The following is a 20699-nucleotide window of genomic DNA, read 5'->3' as shown; positions in this document are numbered from 1 at the left end:
GAACATTTCATAATATCCCTGTCCAGTGACGGAACAGGTGCGGGGTCGAGTCGGCGTTAGCTGTTCAAAAAAAAATGGCCAAATCATGAATATGGTCGTAAATCCACACCACACTGGCACTTTTGGAGAATGCAACCTGACCTCTTGGAAAACTCGAGGAGTTTCTGTTGCCCAAATGCGACAGTTGTGCGTATTCACTTGTCCATTTAAACAGAAGTGGGCTTCATCACTCCAAAGGATGTTCCATCGCCAAGTGATATTCACTGTCAATCGCGCCAGAAACTGAAGTGCGTATGTGAAACGAATATCTGCACACCATGCTTTAACTGCTTTAGCATGTGCATCTTGTAAGGATAGTATCGCAACACCTGATGCATTACTAGCTGTAAGATGTAGATCTTACAAATTAAAATAGAAATATTTCTTTTGCTAAAATAAATCCAGGTAGGGCAATGGAAAGTGAGCATTAGCATTAATGCCAAAGTATTAAGTTAAAAATAGTAAGTATTAAGATTGGATATTTAGTTTTAATGTAAATACGGCTAAATTTGGAAGAACACCGGATTTAGTAATGGATAGTTTTAGGCGTGAGAATTAAAATAGTGGCTAAAAGGGAAACAAGTAATTTAAATAATACAAGAGAGCAAATAGGGACAGCAAGACTAGGTAGAGGGTGCCATTTGAGAACAGGCGTGAAAGGGTTGCTCAGGGAATGAACAATAGCACGATGAAATGGGATTAGGAAGTGTCTCTCGATCTAAGCCACCGTTAGGAAGTAAACTGGAAATGAGTGGATGTCCAGTGTTCACATCAAAAAGAAACTGCGTCAGTGTGACTGATAAATTTGGGTAAGCTCGATATATTTAGCAGAGGTGTGAACACCAAAATGAGTGTTTTGGAGGTGACCGGCAACATGATTTTATTATTATTATTATTTTTTTTTATTTATTTTATTATTTTTTTGTTTTATTTATCTGCTGGTACCACCGGGTTGGGCTCCCAGTGGTACAGTATTTGCTGGCATTCATTGGAATTGATGTTTCCTACAGTGGATGCGGTATTCTTACCTTGTCACTTTCCTTTGACAGTACCGTATTGTTGTGGCCCGCCTCCTCGTGGCGTGGACGGGTAGTAGGGAGCTGCCATCCTGGTGATCGCTACTCCCTAGTAGCTAAGTGGCCAGAAACAACAAAACAACAGAACAAGACACACACTTCACAGATATAGCGTATAGTGTGTTTGTGTCTAATGGCACCAGGGGTTTCTCCCATCTTCGCGTTGCTTTCATGTTGGGTGTAACAGTTCACTGTAAAGGCCAGAGATTTAAAAGTGTGTGGATATTTAGCTGCTGGGGCCCAGCGTTGTTCACACTATGCCTGGTTGAGGGAGACCAGGTACACCAGGTACGTTTGATAATCGCATTTGCGAATTATAGCAAACTCTGATAGCAAACGTTGCTATCCCCGCAATGTTTACTGCGTTACATATCCACTACATTCTGAATACAGTGAATATGTTACCCAAACAACCTTACGGGAACAACAGACGTATCTTCCCTATGCCCTTGTTTAAAAATCAATGCAAGTGAATGAATCATTGCTGTGGAACAGCGTTTCCCAAACTTTTTTAGTCACGGAACACTTTTCATCTCCAACATATTTACCGGGAGCCGAAGAACTGTTTGCTAATATTTTATTACATACGACGCACTGTGCATCAGGAGCATTTTTATTTCCAACACATGTAAAACCGAAATTCAAATAACTGTCATTATACTTTCGTTTTGGTCTTTTATTAGTTGGTTGCTGTTTTTTCACTTCGGATTTTTGTGGAACAAAAAGCTGCGATTGTTCATTCTCACGTTGAAGTGTGACAATATTGTGTTCGTTTTCATTGACCACAGTTGCACTACTAGAAGTACTTTGCTTCTCGTTTTAAAGTTCCTTTTTTCAACCACCAATCCATGATCACATATTTTAATAATAATATTTCGAAATACTAATAATTATCAAAAAAAAAAAAAATGTATACGAGGAAGTGAGTTTAGCTGTGATATCGGTTCGCTTCCTCCTATCCTTCAACCCGTGTACTCCAGGCTAAATCGCATACGAATGGCATACTAGATCACAACATTACTACTTTTTCGTAGATGTCTTTACCTCTACACATACTTCTCTATGCAAAGCTCCCAAAATATCGTTCCGCGGTCTATTTGATTATTAGTCTATGCTAGTATATTAATAAATGAAAAAAAAAAATGTATATGTTAAATATTATAATGATACAAAAGTGGTGTACGCTACAGATATGCAAAATTTATTTATTTTATTTTTTAATTATTAATTACGATTTTTCGCGGAACACTTGTTCACATCTCACGGAACACAGTTTGAGAACCGCTGCTGTAGAACATGCTTTGCACTTCGGACTCTTACCAAAGCAAATTGGTAATTCCTATTTCAAGCTTTGGAAATTTTAACATATATACATGTATGTAATAAATTGTAAATTCAATGGTATTAATTCGTGCATTTTTTACTCTACTGGTTAGTATTTTCAAGGTGTTTCAAGGATCAAATTATAAGCTGGAATTTACGGTAGTTTAACGTTGGCAACATAACTTATAAAGAAGTAGCTTTATGAGAGATACCACGCGGTGCGCGGAATTGGTTCTTGCTCTTTGCGCAGTTAAGAGTATATTTTCTTTATGTGTTATGACTTTTTTAAAATTCTTTAGAAATTTATTCACAGAAATATATTCCTTTACAGAAATTTTTGATATTATGGAGAAGTTTAGCTAGCATTTCGAGCTAAATTTGTTGTATTCCATGTAAATATGTTAGTGGTAGGATCACGAATGATGCCTTCACACATGAGTTAGAAATGTGAGTAACAAAAGATGGTGATTACAGAAAATGTCTCTGAAAGAAGGAGGAAGAATGATCCTAACACCAAGATGAAAAGATTAAAGAAAATAACACATGACAGTAGCGGTGGGAGGTAGTCGATGGTAAAATGTTACGAAGACTGCTTATATCTTACGATCTTTGTTGATGACATTGTGTTGTCTGCGATTGCCAGGAGTATCCCATTTATCCTGATGATGCCCGGGAAATGACACCATCCTTATTACATGGAATGACGGTAACTTTGGTTTCTAGCTATTTGCTTGATGAAAAGGAGAAATAGTAATGGAAATAGTCTTGTTTCTTTTTTTCTTTTAAGTAAGCGCATAGGGGCTGTTTCAAAGATGAGAAACCATATAGGATTTAGGGTTTAATTTTTAACTTAAATTTTCCTCACTGAATTAAACCTTAAAAATTAATCACGCGGGATAAATTTTTAAACTTAAGATGAAAATTTATTGCTAATTCATGTATGTTTGAATCATTAGAGCAGTGGTTCCCAACCTGTGTGTCCCAGCACATTAATGTGCCACGACCATTTTCAAGTGTGCCACGAAATTACAAAAATCACCATCGAGTTCAGTGACAATTCATGTGTGCCGTGAATATGCGTCTTTTAACTTCAGGTGTGACTTGAGTGACAAAAGATAGGGACCACTGCTGAGTAGAGATGGCAAAACTTGTCGCTGAACTATATTTTAATTTTACGTCAGCTTAAAACGCCTACTCAGAATCACAGAGCTGAAATTACATCGATTTTCAAATCGAATTTTTCTATTTATAATCTAGGATGACCACACGGTTAGAAGAGCTCACAAGATACAGAGAATATGAGAAACAGCACCGTATTTAACAGTCACTGGCTTGAACCCCGGTTACTCAAATCACGCGTACTTTTGCACCATCTGGCCTGACCACTCGGCTACGGCAGCGTATGTAAAAAATAATTAGGCATACCCATTTTCTAAAGGTCAAGTAAATGATAACACAAGACAAATGCTTGGTCTTTCGAATTAATATGAATGACTAATATTTTTGTATTAAAAACTCCAAAATATCTCTGACACTTGAATGTAGGAGGTGCTACTCAAGAGATAATGTAAATTTATTTTAAAATAAAGATTCATTTAACTCACTTACATTTGCATCGTGTTCCTTTCTATGCTCTGCCCATGGGATTTAATACTTAGTGTTAAGTGACAAGTGTCAGCTACTACGTAGCAACTATGAGTACGCCAGTATAAGCATTCAACGATTTTGCTACTATTGACAATTTTGTTTTGTGCTGCTGTTAAATACCTCCAGAGATTTTCAGCAAGAAGTTGTTAAATCTTTTCTTTGAACTTCAATTTCATCTTTGGAAACAAGAAGTCTCAGGGAGCAAGATCTAAGAAGTTGGGTGGAGTATATGTATTTGGTCCTTTGCCGGAAACTGTTAGCAGGTGGGTGATGTGAGCGAAATGAATCTTGAAAATTATATTTCACAATTCACAGTATAAACACCGAGAAAGGTAAAGCTTTGAAGCAGTATTATAAACTGCTTGTTTTTAGGAATGAAAATCCAAAGTAAACAGGGAAAACGGATATGCAGCTCCTCCTGGAGACCGAGTAACTCGACCACAATGTGAAAAATGTATCTTTTTCGTCGAGCTAGAATTCAAATTTAGAGGCTTACCACGCCGTGTGGGAGAACAGCGATTGTAATCGTACCATCGCTGTGCTAGCCTTAAGAACATGCATGCATACATACAGCTTGTTTGTTTTGTTTGTTTTAGAGTTTTATGGCGCATTAGCATCTAAGGCTATAATGCGCCACATACATACAGCAATTACCCCTTAAAAATTGAGGGGTAACATGCATGCATACATACAGCTTGTTTGTTTTGTTTGTTTTAGAGTTTTATGGCGCATTAGCATCTAAGGCTATAATGCGCCACATACATACAGCAATTACCCCTTAAAAATTGAGGGGTAACGATGTGTATTGTAGCTTTTAAATGTTTACCGGTTATTTGTTTTCTAAAACACTGCATGAGAACTTTGACAGTTTGATTTACTTCACCCCAATTCGTGTAGCCTGCTTCACGCCGAATGTCGAGTTCTTGTGGGTAGCACGGTGGTTATAATCACCGTTCTACCAGCACCGGTGGAAAAAAAGGCCCGAGTCCGAATCCTGTCAGTTACGCGAAGAAATTTTATGGGCTTTTTTCACAGAAGTGTCAGAATTAGACAGATTCAGGCGAGGATTTTATGGCTTTTTATTTTGTAAACTCGGGTTTTTCTTTCAGTGTGTTTCAATCGAAACACACACACACACACACACACACCGTATAAGCCAATAACCAGTAAAATCGTGATTATAAAATAGAAATGTAGCTAAGGATTATGCCTACGTGCATTACTATTAAAAATAAATAGTTATACAAGAATTTGTGTGAAACATTGTTCTAAATTAGCCTGTAGCATGATAATAAATCTTTGAATAAGTTAGATTAGTCTCTAATCGTTGTACATCCACGTGATTCTTCAGATTTTTTCTGTAGACTTTTTCCTTGCAAATTGAAACTTGCGGAATGTGGTTTGTATTCTAACATGTTACATTTTCTATGTTTGCTACACTGATTTCAAATTGACATCCATTTATTGTGTCACGTAAGGATTTTCCATAAATTGGAGGAATACTTTTTTCCCTATTTTGCAAATTTTTTTAATTTGTCCAAATAACAACTTGTGTCTTATTTGTAATAAAATGGACAAGACTCAGATAAAGAGTAGAAGATGAAAAGATGAAAAATGAAATTTCAAGTAGATTCACTAGACGTTTTGGAATAAATTCTGTCTTTTAGTCTCAAATGAACGTTATGTTTACGTTCCACCTTCCTGGTATCTTCTTTCTATCTCTAGTTATCTTGTTGGGATCGCCTACCCTTTTTGTTGCTGATAGAACGAAGATTTACCTAAAAGAATCTTATGTGTGAGCACAAGAAATTAACCTTCAAGCTCATTTACATTCTAATTTTCAAAATGTATCGAGCATATTTTCAACAGTACTTTCCTAATTGGCATCTTTCTTACCCAAACAAAAGATGTGAACAACATTTTTGAAGTCCGTACTTGTTTTTCAGCTGTGGTCGTCGTTCCTTCAAATTATCCTGCTTTAGGTAACTCTCTTATCGCTGACCCACGAAAATGTCTTCTTTCAATTTCGCATCTGATAGTCGTGGAAATTGGTTGCAAAGATACTAATGCAAGCCTCTACGAATTGCTTAATTAATTCTAATTAGATATAAAATGAACTTGAGATGACTTCCGTTGGTATCAGCAAACTACGTTCAGTACTTTATTGAAACAAGACTGTATAGGCTTGGCCACTGCTTGCTTATAGTTTTATGATTTTTTTGCATTTTAGTGTAACCTGATTGCTGATCCAATAGCATAAATAAGACCTTTGAGTCTCCACAAAGTAGCCTATTATATCCTTTGTCACCCGGCACACACACACACACATATATATACTCGTTACACTTACTTACTTAGGTTTTGCGTGTACTAGGGTGTGGCCGCATCAGAACTAGTTAGTCTAGGCATAATCTATACTTTTTGTTCTAAGTGTAGTTACGTCGTTTCCGACACTTTTCTTTTGGTCTGCCATCTTAATTTACCTTAGTATATTCAGTTCTGGTTTATCGTCTAGTGGTTCGGTTTAGGACAAAAGCCTCGTATACCCTCAGGGAAGAAGAGATATGGAGATATTTACCCCTTTTCTACCTTTTCCCCTCAGTTTGGGCTTTGCGTCGTGCTTATTATTATCGGGTAATCATGCAACTGATTACTCGATAACCACAATTAACCTCTAATCATGTTTTAACATTTAGTTTCAGTGGTTGCATGTGAGGTTTTGGCAGAGAATGAGAAACTCCTATAGTGTAAAACATAATAAAGTTTAATACATGAGAAAGTAAATCTTACATAGATATAAATTCATCAAATCATTATGATAATAATAAGATCATATTCTTTGGGATTATCATTCTTAAACATAGCAGTTATCAGTTACAAGATTATAAGAGGCTAGAAAGAATCCATCTTTTCATCATTAACTTACCAGTCTAAGATACGGCTGGGCGGCGGCTCTTCCCTCCGTTCTCCGTGACTGGAACTTCTCTATTCTCTTCTATCCTCTGCAGTATCTTCTCACGTCTCTTCTTCTCGTCACCTCCTCTTCTCTCGACCTCTCGTTCTGCTTCGGCCTCCCCGTTCTCGACTCGACTTCCCTCTCTGGACTCCGACTCTGTTCTGGGTCTCGAGGACCTGCTTTTATAGCTCTAGTTCTCCCTTATTGTTTATACATTTTCCTTTCTCTTATTGGAGAACTCCCACGTTATGGGACACTTAATCAAAGGAGTCACCATCATCCTTGATTACGCCATGTACCAAACATTCTGGCCAGACGTGTAGACACTTCACCAACTCCTTATTAGGAAAAATGAAGAGCCTCTAGCTTACATATTCACCGAGTTTACGATGCTCGGAGGAATCTACGATATCCGTTCGCACGGGTGTGTCTGTATATCTTTTTCTCTGATTTCCCCCCTTTCTGTCGTCATCATTTGCATGTCAAGCTAAGTGCATCTCCTGTGTTTATAAAAATGTAACCCGTAGGTGGCTCCCAAGATAGCCGTTGCCGGCAAACAACTGCAGGCTTCTGTAGAGTTTCTTAGATAGGCTTTCTTTTTACATAGTTGCTGTGGCTAATTTCGCCATATTTTAAGTCGCCATTATAACAGGTTCCAATTTAAAGATTTAAGGACATCTAACCTGCTTCAATACTCAGTTTTAATAACTCTAAAATTGTTAATAAATGAGGTTTTGGATAATAACTAAATAGGGGATTTATGAGAAATTAAAATTAATATATTTATTATAGATTTAGAGGAAAAGGCTGAATTAGCACTGCAACATCTTCCTCAGCTCCCCCTTTTTTCAGAATTGAGACTGGGGATTTAGAAGAAAATCACTCTTCTCAATTCTGAAAAACCAAATCGGGCCCTAAACTAAGATTCCCAAAGTAAAAGATGGCTTCTTCCTTTACAACTGCCTCTACAACTAAACTATATATATTTTCAAACACAAAATACTAAAAGGTTAATATCTATTATATTATAATATTGGTATAACATTAGTAATATTGTACTATGAACAATAATAAGTTCTTAAATCTTCCATTCGATATCTTCATGCATTATCATGCACGCACAGTTTTACAATGTGTAGTATTTCTTATCTTCTTTATATCTTCTCAAGTGTCCATTGTCCATATAACATTCACTAATCACAATGTTTCTTTAGTCTGTTAGGCTGTAGTACACTTCTGTTTTTTTTTTTAAGATTGATGCACATCCTTCCCATAGTATAATCGTCTTCCAAGATTTTTCTCCGAGCATGATACATTGTTCATGTAATAAAATAACCAAAATTAGTACATGTTCTTATCATTATATTTATATATGTGTTTTTCATAATGCTAATATATAACTATAAATAACACTGGCCAATAATAGAAAAAGTAACAATCAAATGTTTCTCTTTTTTTTTTCCAAAAATTTAAACCTTTAAAAGCATTAATACTTCCATAATTATTTCACAATTACTATTACAAGTATATCACTCTAACATAGTTATTCCATTAAAATTCCATTTGAATGTCAGTAGAATGTCCACAGAAGTATTCATAAAGTTCAAAGTTCTAAGTGTTTCTTTTAATTCACTCGAAAGTTTTTTTTTTTTTTTTTTTTTTTCACACACGGGACAATGAGTCCCTGCACACTCACAGTTTGAGTGTTTCCTAAAAAAATAAAAACACTTCTGAAGTTCATTTAGACGTCAGGGAAGAGGAGAAAGGCTTTTCCTCCCCCTTTTCTTCTTATTCTAGGCTGGTAATACTCACACGATCGTTGTCATTCTCACTATAATAAACTTGGTAAGTATGTGTTTGATTTGAAGTTTCCATATTGATGCTTCCACACTTCCATAGCTTCCATAACACTGCTCCTAGTGTGATTAAAATCAACACTATGGCTGGGATTCCTAAAGTAAGGTATACTGCTTCACGAGACCAATTCCTTTCTAGATGCACCACTAATTTTAATTGGCCCCATTGATTCCATACAAGACATTCATAAAAGCCAAATTGTTCTGCTTGGACTGAGTCGATGCTGAGAGTACTGGTTACATTTCGTTGACTCCATACTTCCAAATGAGTAGTTAGCAGTTCATTGGTCATGGTATTTTTCCAGGTCACATTCTGTAGAGGAGGAACATGTTTAAAAACACATTGTAGCCGAACGTCGTCTCCTAAACTTGCTAAGTGTGTTTTACAGTTTCCTTCTGGTGATCCTTTTATATAAATTAATGCCTGGTCTTTCACTAAAGGATAGTTTGAGATTTCTGCTGTACAAGTGTAGCCACCTGACGTTTGACGTGTCATCTTAGAAATTGATAAAGTAGAAATGATACTGCTTTGAATAATCTTACCCTCGAAATACCATTTTATTACTGGAAGTGGATTTCCTCTAGCTTCGCACTGTAGCAAAACTGGATTTCCTTGGATTGTAGCAATTTCGCTCAATTTAGATATGAAAATGGGTCCGTAAGATACTGTCATTACGAAGGAGGATTGGGCTGTTCCTAGTTCATTTCGAACTAAGCAGGTGAAGTTATCGTTATGATTTGTTCTCATAACGCTTTTAATTTCAAGAGAAGCGTTTCCTTGTTTTATTAGCAGTTCTCCGTTTTTAAACCATTTGTAAATGAAAACATCTGGGTTTGCTTTGGCTTCACATTTTAATTTGAACCGATCGTATTCACGTGCGATTTTTGAGGTTGTTTTCATAGTGATTCTTGGCTTATACTTTACTAGGACTGTGATTGAGACCATTTGAGGATGCAAGTAAGTTAGATGATTAGCGACACAGGTAAATGCTTTCTTATCATACTCTGGTGATAGAGTGGTTATCCATTTCAAATAAGTGTTCACTCTTATTTTGTCTGACCATAATTCCTGACTGGCTTGTACTGATCCGTTGATGGAATTACCATTAAAATGAATCCATCTCAAAATAGCTGGCGGCTTTCCTGCTAAAGATTTGCATGTAAGAGTGGCTTGCTCCCCTTCGTTCCCATTAAGGAATGAGCCTTCTCCGATTAGAGGTGGTGAAGGCGTAACATAAATTGTTACAATAGCTGTACTTGATCGGAACTGACGTCCATCCTTAGTTTGAACGTGGCAAAAATATTTGCCTTCATCTGTCAGCTGTAGTTGGGTGATTTGCAATGCAAAATCATTCTCTCTAGGTGATCCGACGATTTTATAATCAGGAAGCCCTGGTGGTCTGAAAAGGTGGTCTGTGCTTCTTCCGTTGAAAAACCATTTTACAGTGACTGTGAGATTTGAAACTAATCTGCAGGGGATGATGATAGTTTGACCAGTAATGGCCTCTCTATCTAATGGCTGAAGAATGAAGATACCGGTATGATAAGGCGTACACTGAATAAGTAGCGTAACTATCAGGAACATAATCTGTGCTGAAGAATTCATATTGATGAGTATTCTGGTATGTATTTCTGTCAAAAATAACATTACCCCCTTTTGTTTTTTTTCTCTGGGCCTAAAGTAAAATAAAACTGTAATGTAGGAGATAGTGGATTTTTTTTTTTTTTTTTTTCATTAAATTTACTTCAAAAACCTAAAATACTAGAATCAGGGTTGAACATTTTTTTTTTTTTTTTTTTTGATTGTTCAATTTGATAGGCTCATTTTTTTCCAGGAGGAGTGAGAAGACGAATATAAAGCTTCTTTTGTTACTTCTTCCTCTTCTTCCCTTCTCTCATATATTTTTATTTTTATTTTTATTTTTAATTTTTTTTTTTGATGAGAAAAAAGGAGAATCTTTCACTCAACATCTGAATGTTGATCTTTAGTTTTATTCATCTCTCTAAGCTTTAGATATACAAAGTGAGAGAGAGAATCTACCCTAATTGCTTCTTCCTCCTTCCAATTTTTACGTAATTGGATGATTCTTATAGGAAAACCTATAACAATGTTACTCTTACTTCCGGTCTAAAATTCAGTTACGCATGATTTATGTACTCTCTTACCCTTCCTGCAGTCGATCTCACTGATTTTCCAGTAGTCAGTCCTGCGAATGTAGTCATTCTCCATATAATTTTGAACACCTTCCACACACTCTTTATCATGAAAAACATACCTTTTATTGTCTGCCATATTGACCCTAGTATGAGCTTTATATACTAAAAACAAGTGCTAAAATTATTCCCACTATTACATAAATCACATAGATAAACAATGTCTATTTCTAATCAGATTCCAACATATAACACAAGATAATCTTCAACACTCGTCTCTTCCTAGTAAATGTATAATTCCTTCAATAATCTTATCCTTTTGTGAGATAAACAAAAACTTTAAAGGTCCCGGAGTTAACAAGAACTCCTGGAGGAACACTCACTTGAAGGGGGTTTCCTTATCCATGACAAAAGATTTCTCTGCTCCAAATTTTCGTATGATTAAGGTACCTGCATGTGTCAAAGTAAAAAGGGAATTCATAGACATTACCTTGAAACCTTATTTGTTCAAATCAAACGTCTTGCTTCACAAAGTTCAGAGCAGTTATAGCCACATGTCATTCCTTATAGATAGGTTTTGAGTGATGTGAGTTAGCACAGTGATAATCGTAGTTTATATAGCATGAAGAAGACAGCTGAAAAAATTATTATTATTATTTTTTTTCATGCAGTTCAATCGATAATAACTATGTATTTTCTGTCTTGACATTCCTATGCAATGTCAATAACTCCTTAATTCCATATGTAAAAGAGTTATAATTAGTAGATAAAGTTCTATTTTAAAATTATTTGTAGAACTAAAATTCTGATTTAGATTGCTCCAAACCTTTATTTGAGAGTAAAAATGAGTTTTCTTTTTTTTTTTTTTTTTTAAAACAGCACAAGAAGAAGATCCCCTTATTTTAACCTTAAGACTTCAGATGATATCTCTTTTTTTTTTTTTTCTTTCTTATTCTTTATAAACATGATAAAAACAAGTAGTGACTGGGAGGAACCAGCCGTCCCCAGGCTAATTGCTTCTTCTCATCTCCAAAAAAAAACGAATATTATCATTCTTTTCTTTTTCTCAATCTTGGATCTTCTGTCTTGAACTTGAATTTAAACATGCAGTGAGAGAGAGAAAACAAAAAGAAACTAGGGGATTTCCGGATATACCCTAGACTAATTGCATTCTTCCTCTCCTCCTTTAAATTTTGTATATTCAAAATATATTTTGTGGGGGAAGAATTTTATCTGCTCAGTAATAGTGGTCGTTTAATACTAGTTAATTAAAAGTTCTGGACGATTCACCTTTTTTTTTTTTTCATTATGGTAACCTCCTCGATTCCAAGTTAAGCCAGTAGGTACAACACATGAAAATGCTAATTCTTGGGATTATGCTCATTTCAACGCATCTAGGAACTTCACTATATAATCATATCCCTCGTTCGCCCAATTTCGTTCCGAAGTTGGTTCGGTATCGGGTTCGAATATAGGTTCTGTTGCCCACTGTACAAGTCAATCATACATACTCGGATTTTCAGGGTGTGTCGGTGCTGCTTCTGCCCTTTCTTCAGAGCAAATTTGAGCTGGCTGAGCCTTGTCTTCTTTCACAATATTTTCGGAGGGACCGCTTTGGTCCATTTCTTCATCTGTTGTTTGAACTATTTCAGGAGCAGTTATCTCATTTTGTGACTGGGGAAGTATTTTCTCTTCCTTATGCTCAGGGATTGATACAGAATGAGGCTCATGACTTCTACTCCGTAAATTGTATTGGTGTGTTGGCTGGGAATGCACTTGCTGTTTTCTACCTGGCAAAGTGGCATTATCCTCTTGCCTTTGACTGTGTGATACCGTTTGTTGTTCTTGCTTTACCACTGTTGATTGTTTTTGATTCTTATTAGGTAAATACCTTAACGGGATCGAAACGGGCAAACTTGGCACCTGGTAAACCTCTGGGTCAATCCATTCTGCTTCCTCTGATTCTGATTCAACATATATCTCCTTTGGTTTTGTGTGTTCAGAGGTTTGTTCAGGTAAGGAAATAGTTTCTGACGGCTCTAAACGTAGTTCTGGAAACGGTTTGCGTTCTATGACTTTAGTTAACCTATCCACGTGAACTAATTGTTTATCCCTAGGGTGATATATGTGTTGAATCTGATAGTTGACTTCAGATGCTTGAGATATAACCCGATATGGTCCACTACTCTGACGTGACAACTTGCGTGTCCTACCTGGTTTAACCGTCGGAGTATAAAGATATACTATGCTTCCAACCCTAATCTGCTTATCTACGGCCTTAGTAGAGCGATATCTTTCTTGTGTTTGTGCAGCGTTTTCCAGATGTTGCTGAACTATTTCATAAGTTCGCTGCATCCTTGCTACCATTTGCTCTGAATAATGCTCCAAAGAGGCATATGTAGGGTGGGTTTCTGAAGTCCAAATATGCTGTGGCATTATAATATCTCTTCCATACATTAAATAATTTGGTGTTTCATGAGTAGCAGAATGTACAGCTGAATGATATGCTGCCACTGCCAATGGAACACAGATATGCCAGTCTGATTGCGTAGAATTCACGACATGTGATGGGATTGCTGCCAGAGTTTTATTCAGCCTCTCTACTCTTCCGTTGGTTTGGGGATGAAAAGCAGTGGTTTGAAGCTTCTTAAGGCCCAGTTTTTGATAGATCTCTTTCATTAAAGTTGATAGGAAGTTAGTTCCTCTGTCTGTCAGCAGGGTTTGTGGGATTCCATGTCTGGCAACCACATGATTTACAAAAGCTGTAGCTATTTCCTCTGCTTTCTGTGTCTTGAGAGGTATTGCTTCCACATAACGTGTAAAGCAGTCTAATACCATTAATAAATATTTATGTCCATCTAGACTGGTCGGCAATGGACCAAGGATGTCCATGCTCACTGTATACCAGGGAGATGATCCCGTGGGGAGTCGCAGCAAGTGTGCTTTTGCTTTTGGATTATATCCTCTTCTTTCTAAGCATGAAGGGCAGGAACTGACATAAGCTTTAATTTCCTTGTACATATTTGTCCAGAAGAAATTTCTTCGTACTTTCTGTAGAGTTTTGTCAAACGATAGATGGCCACTGGAAGGACTGCCGTGACAAGCTTCCAAAATCTGACCTTTTAATACAAGTGGAACCACAACTTGTTCAAATGGCTGTTCTCGAGTTGATTTAGCATCAGGTAAGGAGTAATGATATAATATCCCCTCATTTAAATAATAAGAATCTGGAATCTTAGCTAAAGCTTGGCCATTTCCCTCTAATTGAGTGATTAAGGCGTTTAGACTGTTGTCTTCCCTCTGTAATGTTCTCATTAATTTCTTAGTAGCCTCCTTGGGCATTACTAATGCTTCCAACGTAATTCTGGTCGACATTGTCGCAACTTCTTCAGTTCTAGGTTTCTTTAAGCACTTAGGCTTCGCATCTTCTTCTAACACTGGTCTAGACAAAAAATCTGCATTTAAATGCATTTTACCCGGCTGGTGTAAAATGCATTTAAAAGGATTACAAAGGATGGAACTTAATGATCCAGGATTACAGGTTTGATCACATCAAACCTGTAATCCTGGATCATTAAGTTCCATCTCGTCAATCTGGGCGTGGGGTTTTTTAATTTCAATAAATAACTTAATGCTGAATTATCTGAGATGATCTTAAAATAATTCCCATACAAATACGGGCGAAACTGAGATATGGAGTACACCACAGCTAAACTTTCCTTTTCTACGGTGCTGTAGGATTTTTCAGCCTGTTTTAAGAGTCAACTTACGTAAGCAATTGGATGTCTCTCCCCATCTTTTGTATTCTGCTCTAGAATTCCTGAGATGGCCGTCTCACTCGCATCTGTGGCCAGGAAAAAAGGCTGGGAGAAGTCTGGGTAAATAAGGACCGGCTCTGTTATAAGGGCCATTTTCAATTTCTCAAAGGCGGACTGTGTTGACTCGTCCCACTTAAATGGGGTGTCCTTTTTTGTGAGATCGGTTAATGGCTTGGCCACCTTCGCATAGTCCTTGATAAACTTTCTATAGAATCCTGTCATTCCCAAGAATCTTCTCACCTGCTTCACACTCCTAGGATGAATGCAATTTTCGATTGCGGAGATATTTTTTCGATCTGGTCGGATCCCTTCTGAGCTGACTCTATGGCCGAGGTATGTGATTTCTTCTTTTAAGAAATCACATTTGGATGGCTTGAGCTTTAGATCATACTGCCGCAAGCGCTGGAACACCAGTTCCAACCGCTCTAAGTGTTCTGAGAACGTCCTGCTGGAAACCACGATATCATCCAGGTACCAGAAAATGGACTGCGTTTTGAGACCTTGCAATACGATCGTCATGGCCCTCGAAAAACTAGCCGGGGCCCCCTGAAGGCCGAATGGGAGTTTTTCACATTCGAATAATCCTCTTCCCGTTGTAAATGCAGTTTTATGCTTATCAGCGGGATGCACTGGGATTTGCCAATATCCCGATTGCATATCAAGCGCTGAGAAGAAACGGGATCCAGAAAGGAGGTCCAATATTTGTGAAATTAATGGGAGAGGAAAAGAGTCTGTGACCGATTTAGAATTTAATTTCCTAAAATCAATACACATCCTCATCGATCCATCTGGTTTTTTCACCATAACAATCGGAGCACTATAGGGTGAAGTACTTGGAGAAATTATGCCTGCGTCCAACAACTCATCGATCTGTCGGTCGACCTCGTTTTGTAAAGAATATGGTGTTCGATAAGCTCGTTGTGCAACTGGGATATTATCTGTAAGTTTTATTCTATGATATAGAACTGTAGAATGACCTAATTGGGATGGAGAATTAGCAAAATCGTCTCTATATTTATGTAGTAATCGAGATAACTCCTGTCGCTGTGAATCAGTCAAATGATTCAGCTTGAAGTCACTAATCGACACTGGAGGCAGCTTTTTCCTGTTATCTTGTTTACCTGCAAAATTAACTTCATTCATTTTAATACATTCTATAACAGCAATTCCCATACGTTTTGGTAGATGTAATGGTTCATCAGAAACATTTGCCACTAGGACAGACACCCTTCTGTCCTGAGATACCTGGTCAATTGAAGTTCTCACAGCTACATCGCTCCGGCCTAGATTATAATTCGGCTCTACAATTACTGATTGCCCCGGGAGAAACTTGGAATTACACTGAACTGTTAGTATAGATTCAGTATTAGGTGGTAAGATATGTTTAGAAGTTAGTTTTCCTACTGTGGGTTTTGTGTCACTTAAGATTTTCTCCCTAACGCCTATTTCTCTCATGCAAATACCAAGTGGTAAAGACTTTAAAATTCTCTTCCCAGAATCTATGACAAAAGAATGACGGCGTAAGATATCTGAACCCAGGACAATTTCATATCTAGGGCTTAATGTATCTGAGGCTACAAGAACATGTTCTGTAAATGTTTTTCCATCTAATGTTAAGTTTACAGTAATTTTCGAATGCAAGGGTACAATATTTCCCCCGATTCCACAAACAGTAACATCAGGTGGCCTTTGTTTCAAAAATCTGTCCTTTTTAATTTTGTGAAAAATTTCTGCACTAATTAAAGTTACTGAGGCCCCACTGTCAATTAAAAATGTTGCTGGGATTCCTTGAATAAAGCCTGCCACTAAGGGTAACTCTGTATCGTTCTCAGCTGTAAAAATTCCATGCTCTGCCCTACTATACTTACTATATTTTGGAATCTGTTTGAAGTATTTTGGTTGTCAACTTAACCTTTGACCAATTTGTCTGTCTGAAGCCACTCCCATATGATTAATCTGTCTACGATTGAATACCCTAGGTTGTCTATACTCAGTATTATCCCTATATAACATTCCTCTAGGTCTAGCATAAGTATTCGATCCTATATTATTTTGAAAACGATTTCTTACCCTGTTATCAAAAGGCATCCTAACTTGTGGAGCGCTAGTGTAGTCATTTCTGGCTACTGTTGGTCTCCGATAGCCCTGCCGATAAGAGGCCTCTTGACTCGGGGTAAAGATACGTGGTCTCCCCGTAACATTTTCGCTCCTCTCTCTGTTTATATCTCTTTCCGACGGTCCTAACGCTCTGCTCTGTCTACCGTAATTTGACCCTACTTGGCGGTGCGCAGCTTCTCTGTTTGTAAACAATACACTGTGCGGAGCGCTCTCGGCAATTGGCCTCACAGCGGTGTCTCGCACATTAGGCAGATAACCCTGCTTACGCTGATTTTGTCTAATTTCTTGTAACTGTTGGTCAATTCCCGCTGCGAAATTCTGAAATTTGCTGGCAAGAGTAGACAAGTTTCTTTCTAAGCTATGTAAATTAGTGTTGTTTGTCGATAACGCTTCTAGTGATTGTTGTAACGAATTTATTTGTTCTTGTTCAGGAGTTAAAATTCGATCGTTAGCAGTTTCGGCCAAATTTATAGTAACGTGTTTAGTTTGGGTTAGTCTTTCATTTTGTTCCTCACGAGTCGAAATTTCTAGCGCTTGTTGATAAGTGGCTGGATTTTGACTAAGAACTAAACGTTTCAATCTAGGGTTTAATCCGTTCAAAAATTGTGCTAATAATGTCTGATCTCTTAACGCAAGTATTTCTGGTGTTTCATTCTCAGTTTTAAAAGCAACCCTACACAAATTGTTTAAACGAGTGCCAAACTGAATGACTGTTTCGGAAGATTCCTGCCTAGCAGAGCTAAATTTTTGCAATTGTGATATGAGCGGTTGTGAACGTTCAAAACGTGTTATGAATGCCTCTTTAAACTTGTCATAATCCTTTTCTGATCTTAACTCTATTGAATGAGAGAGAAAATCACAGGCGGGGCCCTTCAGGCGACTTTTCACCACTGCTATTTTTTCTCTGCCAGACCAGTTTGCAATGCCTGCAGTTTCTTCCAGTGATTTGAAAAAGAACGAGGCCGATGGCCCTTCATCGTCTTTCCCAAAGTACATCGGAACTAAATTAAGAAAACCCGCAATTTAAGGCGGATGTGCCCTTGTAGGTGCAGCCTCATGTTGGGTGGGAAATAAGGGTTCAGAAATTTCTAAATTTGCCCCATCTAAGCTTGGACTTTCCATTTTGCTGTGTAATATTTGTATGTTAAACGCTTATATTAAGTTAATACCAATGCGCCTACCGTACAATCCCAATTTTACAAATAAATATACTTACCGTTTTATGGCTAAATGGGCATTTCAAACATTATCAATATTAATCCTAGTTTTTCTAAAATTTATATAGCGCGCAAAATTTTAAGAAACATAAAATTCAAACAAAGTTACAATATAAAGAAAGATAAGAAATGCAAAAATTTCATCAGCAACAAGCAGCAACTTTTAATTCTCTTCTATTTACCTTCTAAAAACATTTATGTTTATATTATTAACTATTAAGTTTCTACTTTTTCGTTCATGCCTATATTCCCAAGCCAAAATGTATGCAGCTAACTGCTTTGCTTTATAATATGTTGCTACTTTTTGCTCTGCATTATCAAACAACTGTAATGATAATAATATTGATATTTTATCATAGCTAAATAAAAGTAGTACAGTAAAATTCTCTCTGCCAAGAACTCAAAAACACCACCGTCCATTTCATCTTTCTACTTATTAGTCTTATAAGCTTAATCAGTTTCTCTTCACTACTCAAAACCATCCTGGGCACCATGTCACCCCGGCACACACACACACACACACATATATATACTCGTTACACTTACTTACTTAGGTTTTGCGTGTACTAGGGTGTGGCCGCATCAGAACTAGTTAGTCTAGGCATAATCTATACTTTTTGTTCTAAGTGTAGTTACGTCGTTTCCGACACTTTTCTTTTGGTCTGCCATCTTAATTTACCTTAGTATATTCAGTTCTGGTTTATCGTCTAGTGGTTCGGTTTAGGACAAAAGCCTCGTATATCCTCAGGGAAGAAGAGATATGGAGATATTTACCCCTTTTCTACCTTTTCCCCGCAGTTTGGGCTTTGCGTCGTGCTTATTATTATCGGGTAATCATGCAACTGATTACTCGATAACCACAATTAACCTCTAATCATGTTTTAACATTTAGTTTCAGTGGTTGCATGTGAGGTTTTGGCAGAGAATGAGAAACTCCTATAGTGTAAAACATAATAAAGTTTAATACATGAGAAAGTAAATCTTACATAGATATAAATTCATCAAATCATTATGATAATAATAAGATCATATTCTTTGGGATTATCATTCTTAAACATAGCAGTTATCAGTTACAAGATTATAAGAGGCTAGAAAGAATCCATCTTTTCATCATCAACTTACCAGTCTAAGATACGGCTGGGCGGCGGCTCTTCCCTCCGTTCTCCGTGACTGGAACTTCTCTATTCTCTTCTATCCTCTGCAGTATCTTCTCACGTCTCTTCTTCTCGTCACCTCCTCTTCTCTCGACCTCTCGTTCTGCTTCGGCCTCCCCGTTCTCGACTCGACTTCCCTCTCTGGACTCCGACTCTGTTCTGGGTCTCGAGGACCTGCTTTTATAGCTCTAGTTCTCCCTTATTGTTTATATATTTTCCTTTCTCTTATTGGAGAACTCCCACGTTATGGGACACTTAATCAAAGGAGTCACCATCATCCTTGATTACGCCATGTACCAAACATTCTGGCCAGACGTGTAGACACTTCACCAACTCCTTATTAGGAAAAATGAAGAGCCTCTAGCTTACATATTCACCGAGTTTACGATGCTCGGAGGAATCTACGATATCCGTTCGCACGGGTGTGTCTGTATATCTTTTTCTCTGATTTCCCCCCTTTCTGTCGTCATCATTTGCATGTCAAGCTAAGTGCATCTCCTGTGTTTATAAAAATGTAACCCGTAGGTGGCTCCCAAGATAGCCGTTGCCGGCAAACAACTGCAGGCTTCTGTAGAGTTTCTTAGATAGGCTTTCTTTTTACATAGTTGCTGTGGCTAATTTCGCCATATTTTAAGTCGCCATTATAACAGGTTCCAATTTAAAGATTTAAGGACATCTAACCTGCTTCAATACTCAGTTTTAATAACTCTAAAATTGTTAATAAATGAGGTTTTGGATAATAACTAAATAGGGGATTTATGAGAAATTAAAATTAATATATTTATTATAGATTTAGAGGAAAAGGCTGAATTAGCACTGCAACACCTTCATATTTAAATTTATTAAAATATTTGTAGATTTGTTTGTCTTCTGTAAGTAATTAGAACCAAATGGCATTTGGAACAGAAGAATTAAAACAGAAACGTAAAATGTTCCCCTTATGAAAGCTAGTTTTGGAGGAATCGATGAACAGGTTTCACTCATTTAGTTCATATAGTAGAACTCCCATGGCAATCGTTAATCCAGAAAGATCGGTAAAATGGACAAATAAATCTACCCGAGAAAAGTATGGAATGAGTAATCTCCGTTGTTTCTACTACGAAAATGATGTCCGTGGAGATAAAAACTGTCATATTAGGTTTACCCCACAACATCCATTCATGTATATTATTCGGCCACCCGAATAATTATTATTATTCGGGTGGCCATTATTATTTATTCATTATTATTTAATTATTCGAGTGGCCGAATAATTAAATCCATCTGCAGTGCATTGTGTATTATGTCCGTAAATTGCGTGTTCTCTGGTCGATTTGTCTATATATATTGTGTCCATAAATT

The 20699-nt window shown here is 37.1% G+C and overlaps 1 protein-coding gene across 1 annotated transcript; it reads right to left on the bottom strand.

Moving 5' to 3' along the window:
* Positions 1-8829: 8829 nt before the first annotated feature.
* On the bottom strand, positions 8830-10503 carry LOC150082007 (irregular chiasm C-roughest protein-like). The gene has a single exon (XM_090380395.1). The coding sequence runs from the start codon at positions 10501-10503 to the stop codon at positions 8830-8832; it is 1674 nt and encodes a 557-aa protein (XP_090236521.1).
* Between the last annotated feature and the right edge of the window lie 10196 nt (positions 10504-20699).

This window comes from Mastigoproctus giganteus, chromosome 8 (assembly GCF_048544385.1).
Source record: "Mastigoproctus giganteus isolate SK-2022 chromosome 8, ASM4854438v1, whole genome shotgun sequence".
Taxonomy (NCBI): domain Eukaryota; kingdom Metazoa; phylum Arthropoda; class Arachnida; order Uropygi; family Thelyphonidae; genus Mastigoproctus; species Mastigoproctus giganteus.
The sequence above is the reverse complement of the archived record's forward strand: the minus strand, read 5'-3'. Positions and strand labels throughout refer to the sequence as shown.

Excerpts from the sequence above, each read along its gene's own strand:
- LOC150082007 (XM_090380395.1), bottom strand. The coding sequence starts at position 10,503 with ATGAATTCTTCAGCACAGATTATGTTCCTGATAGTTACGCTACTTATT.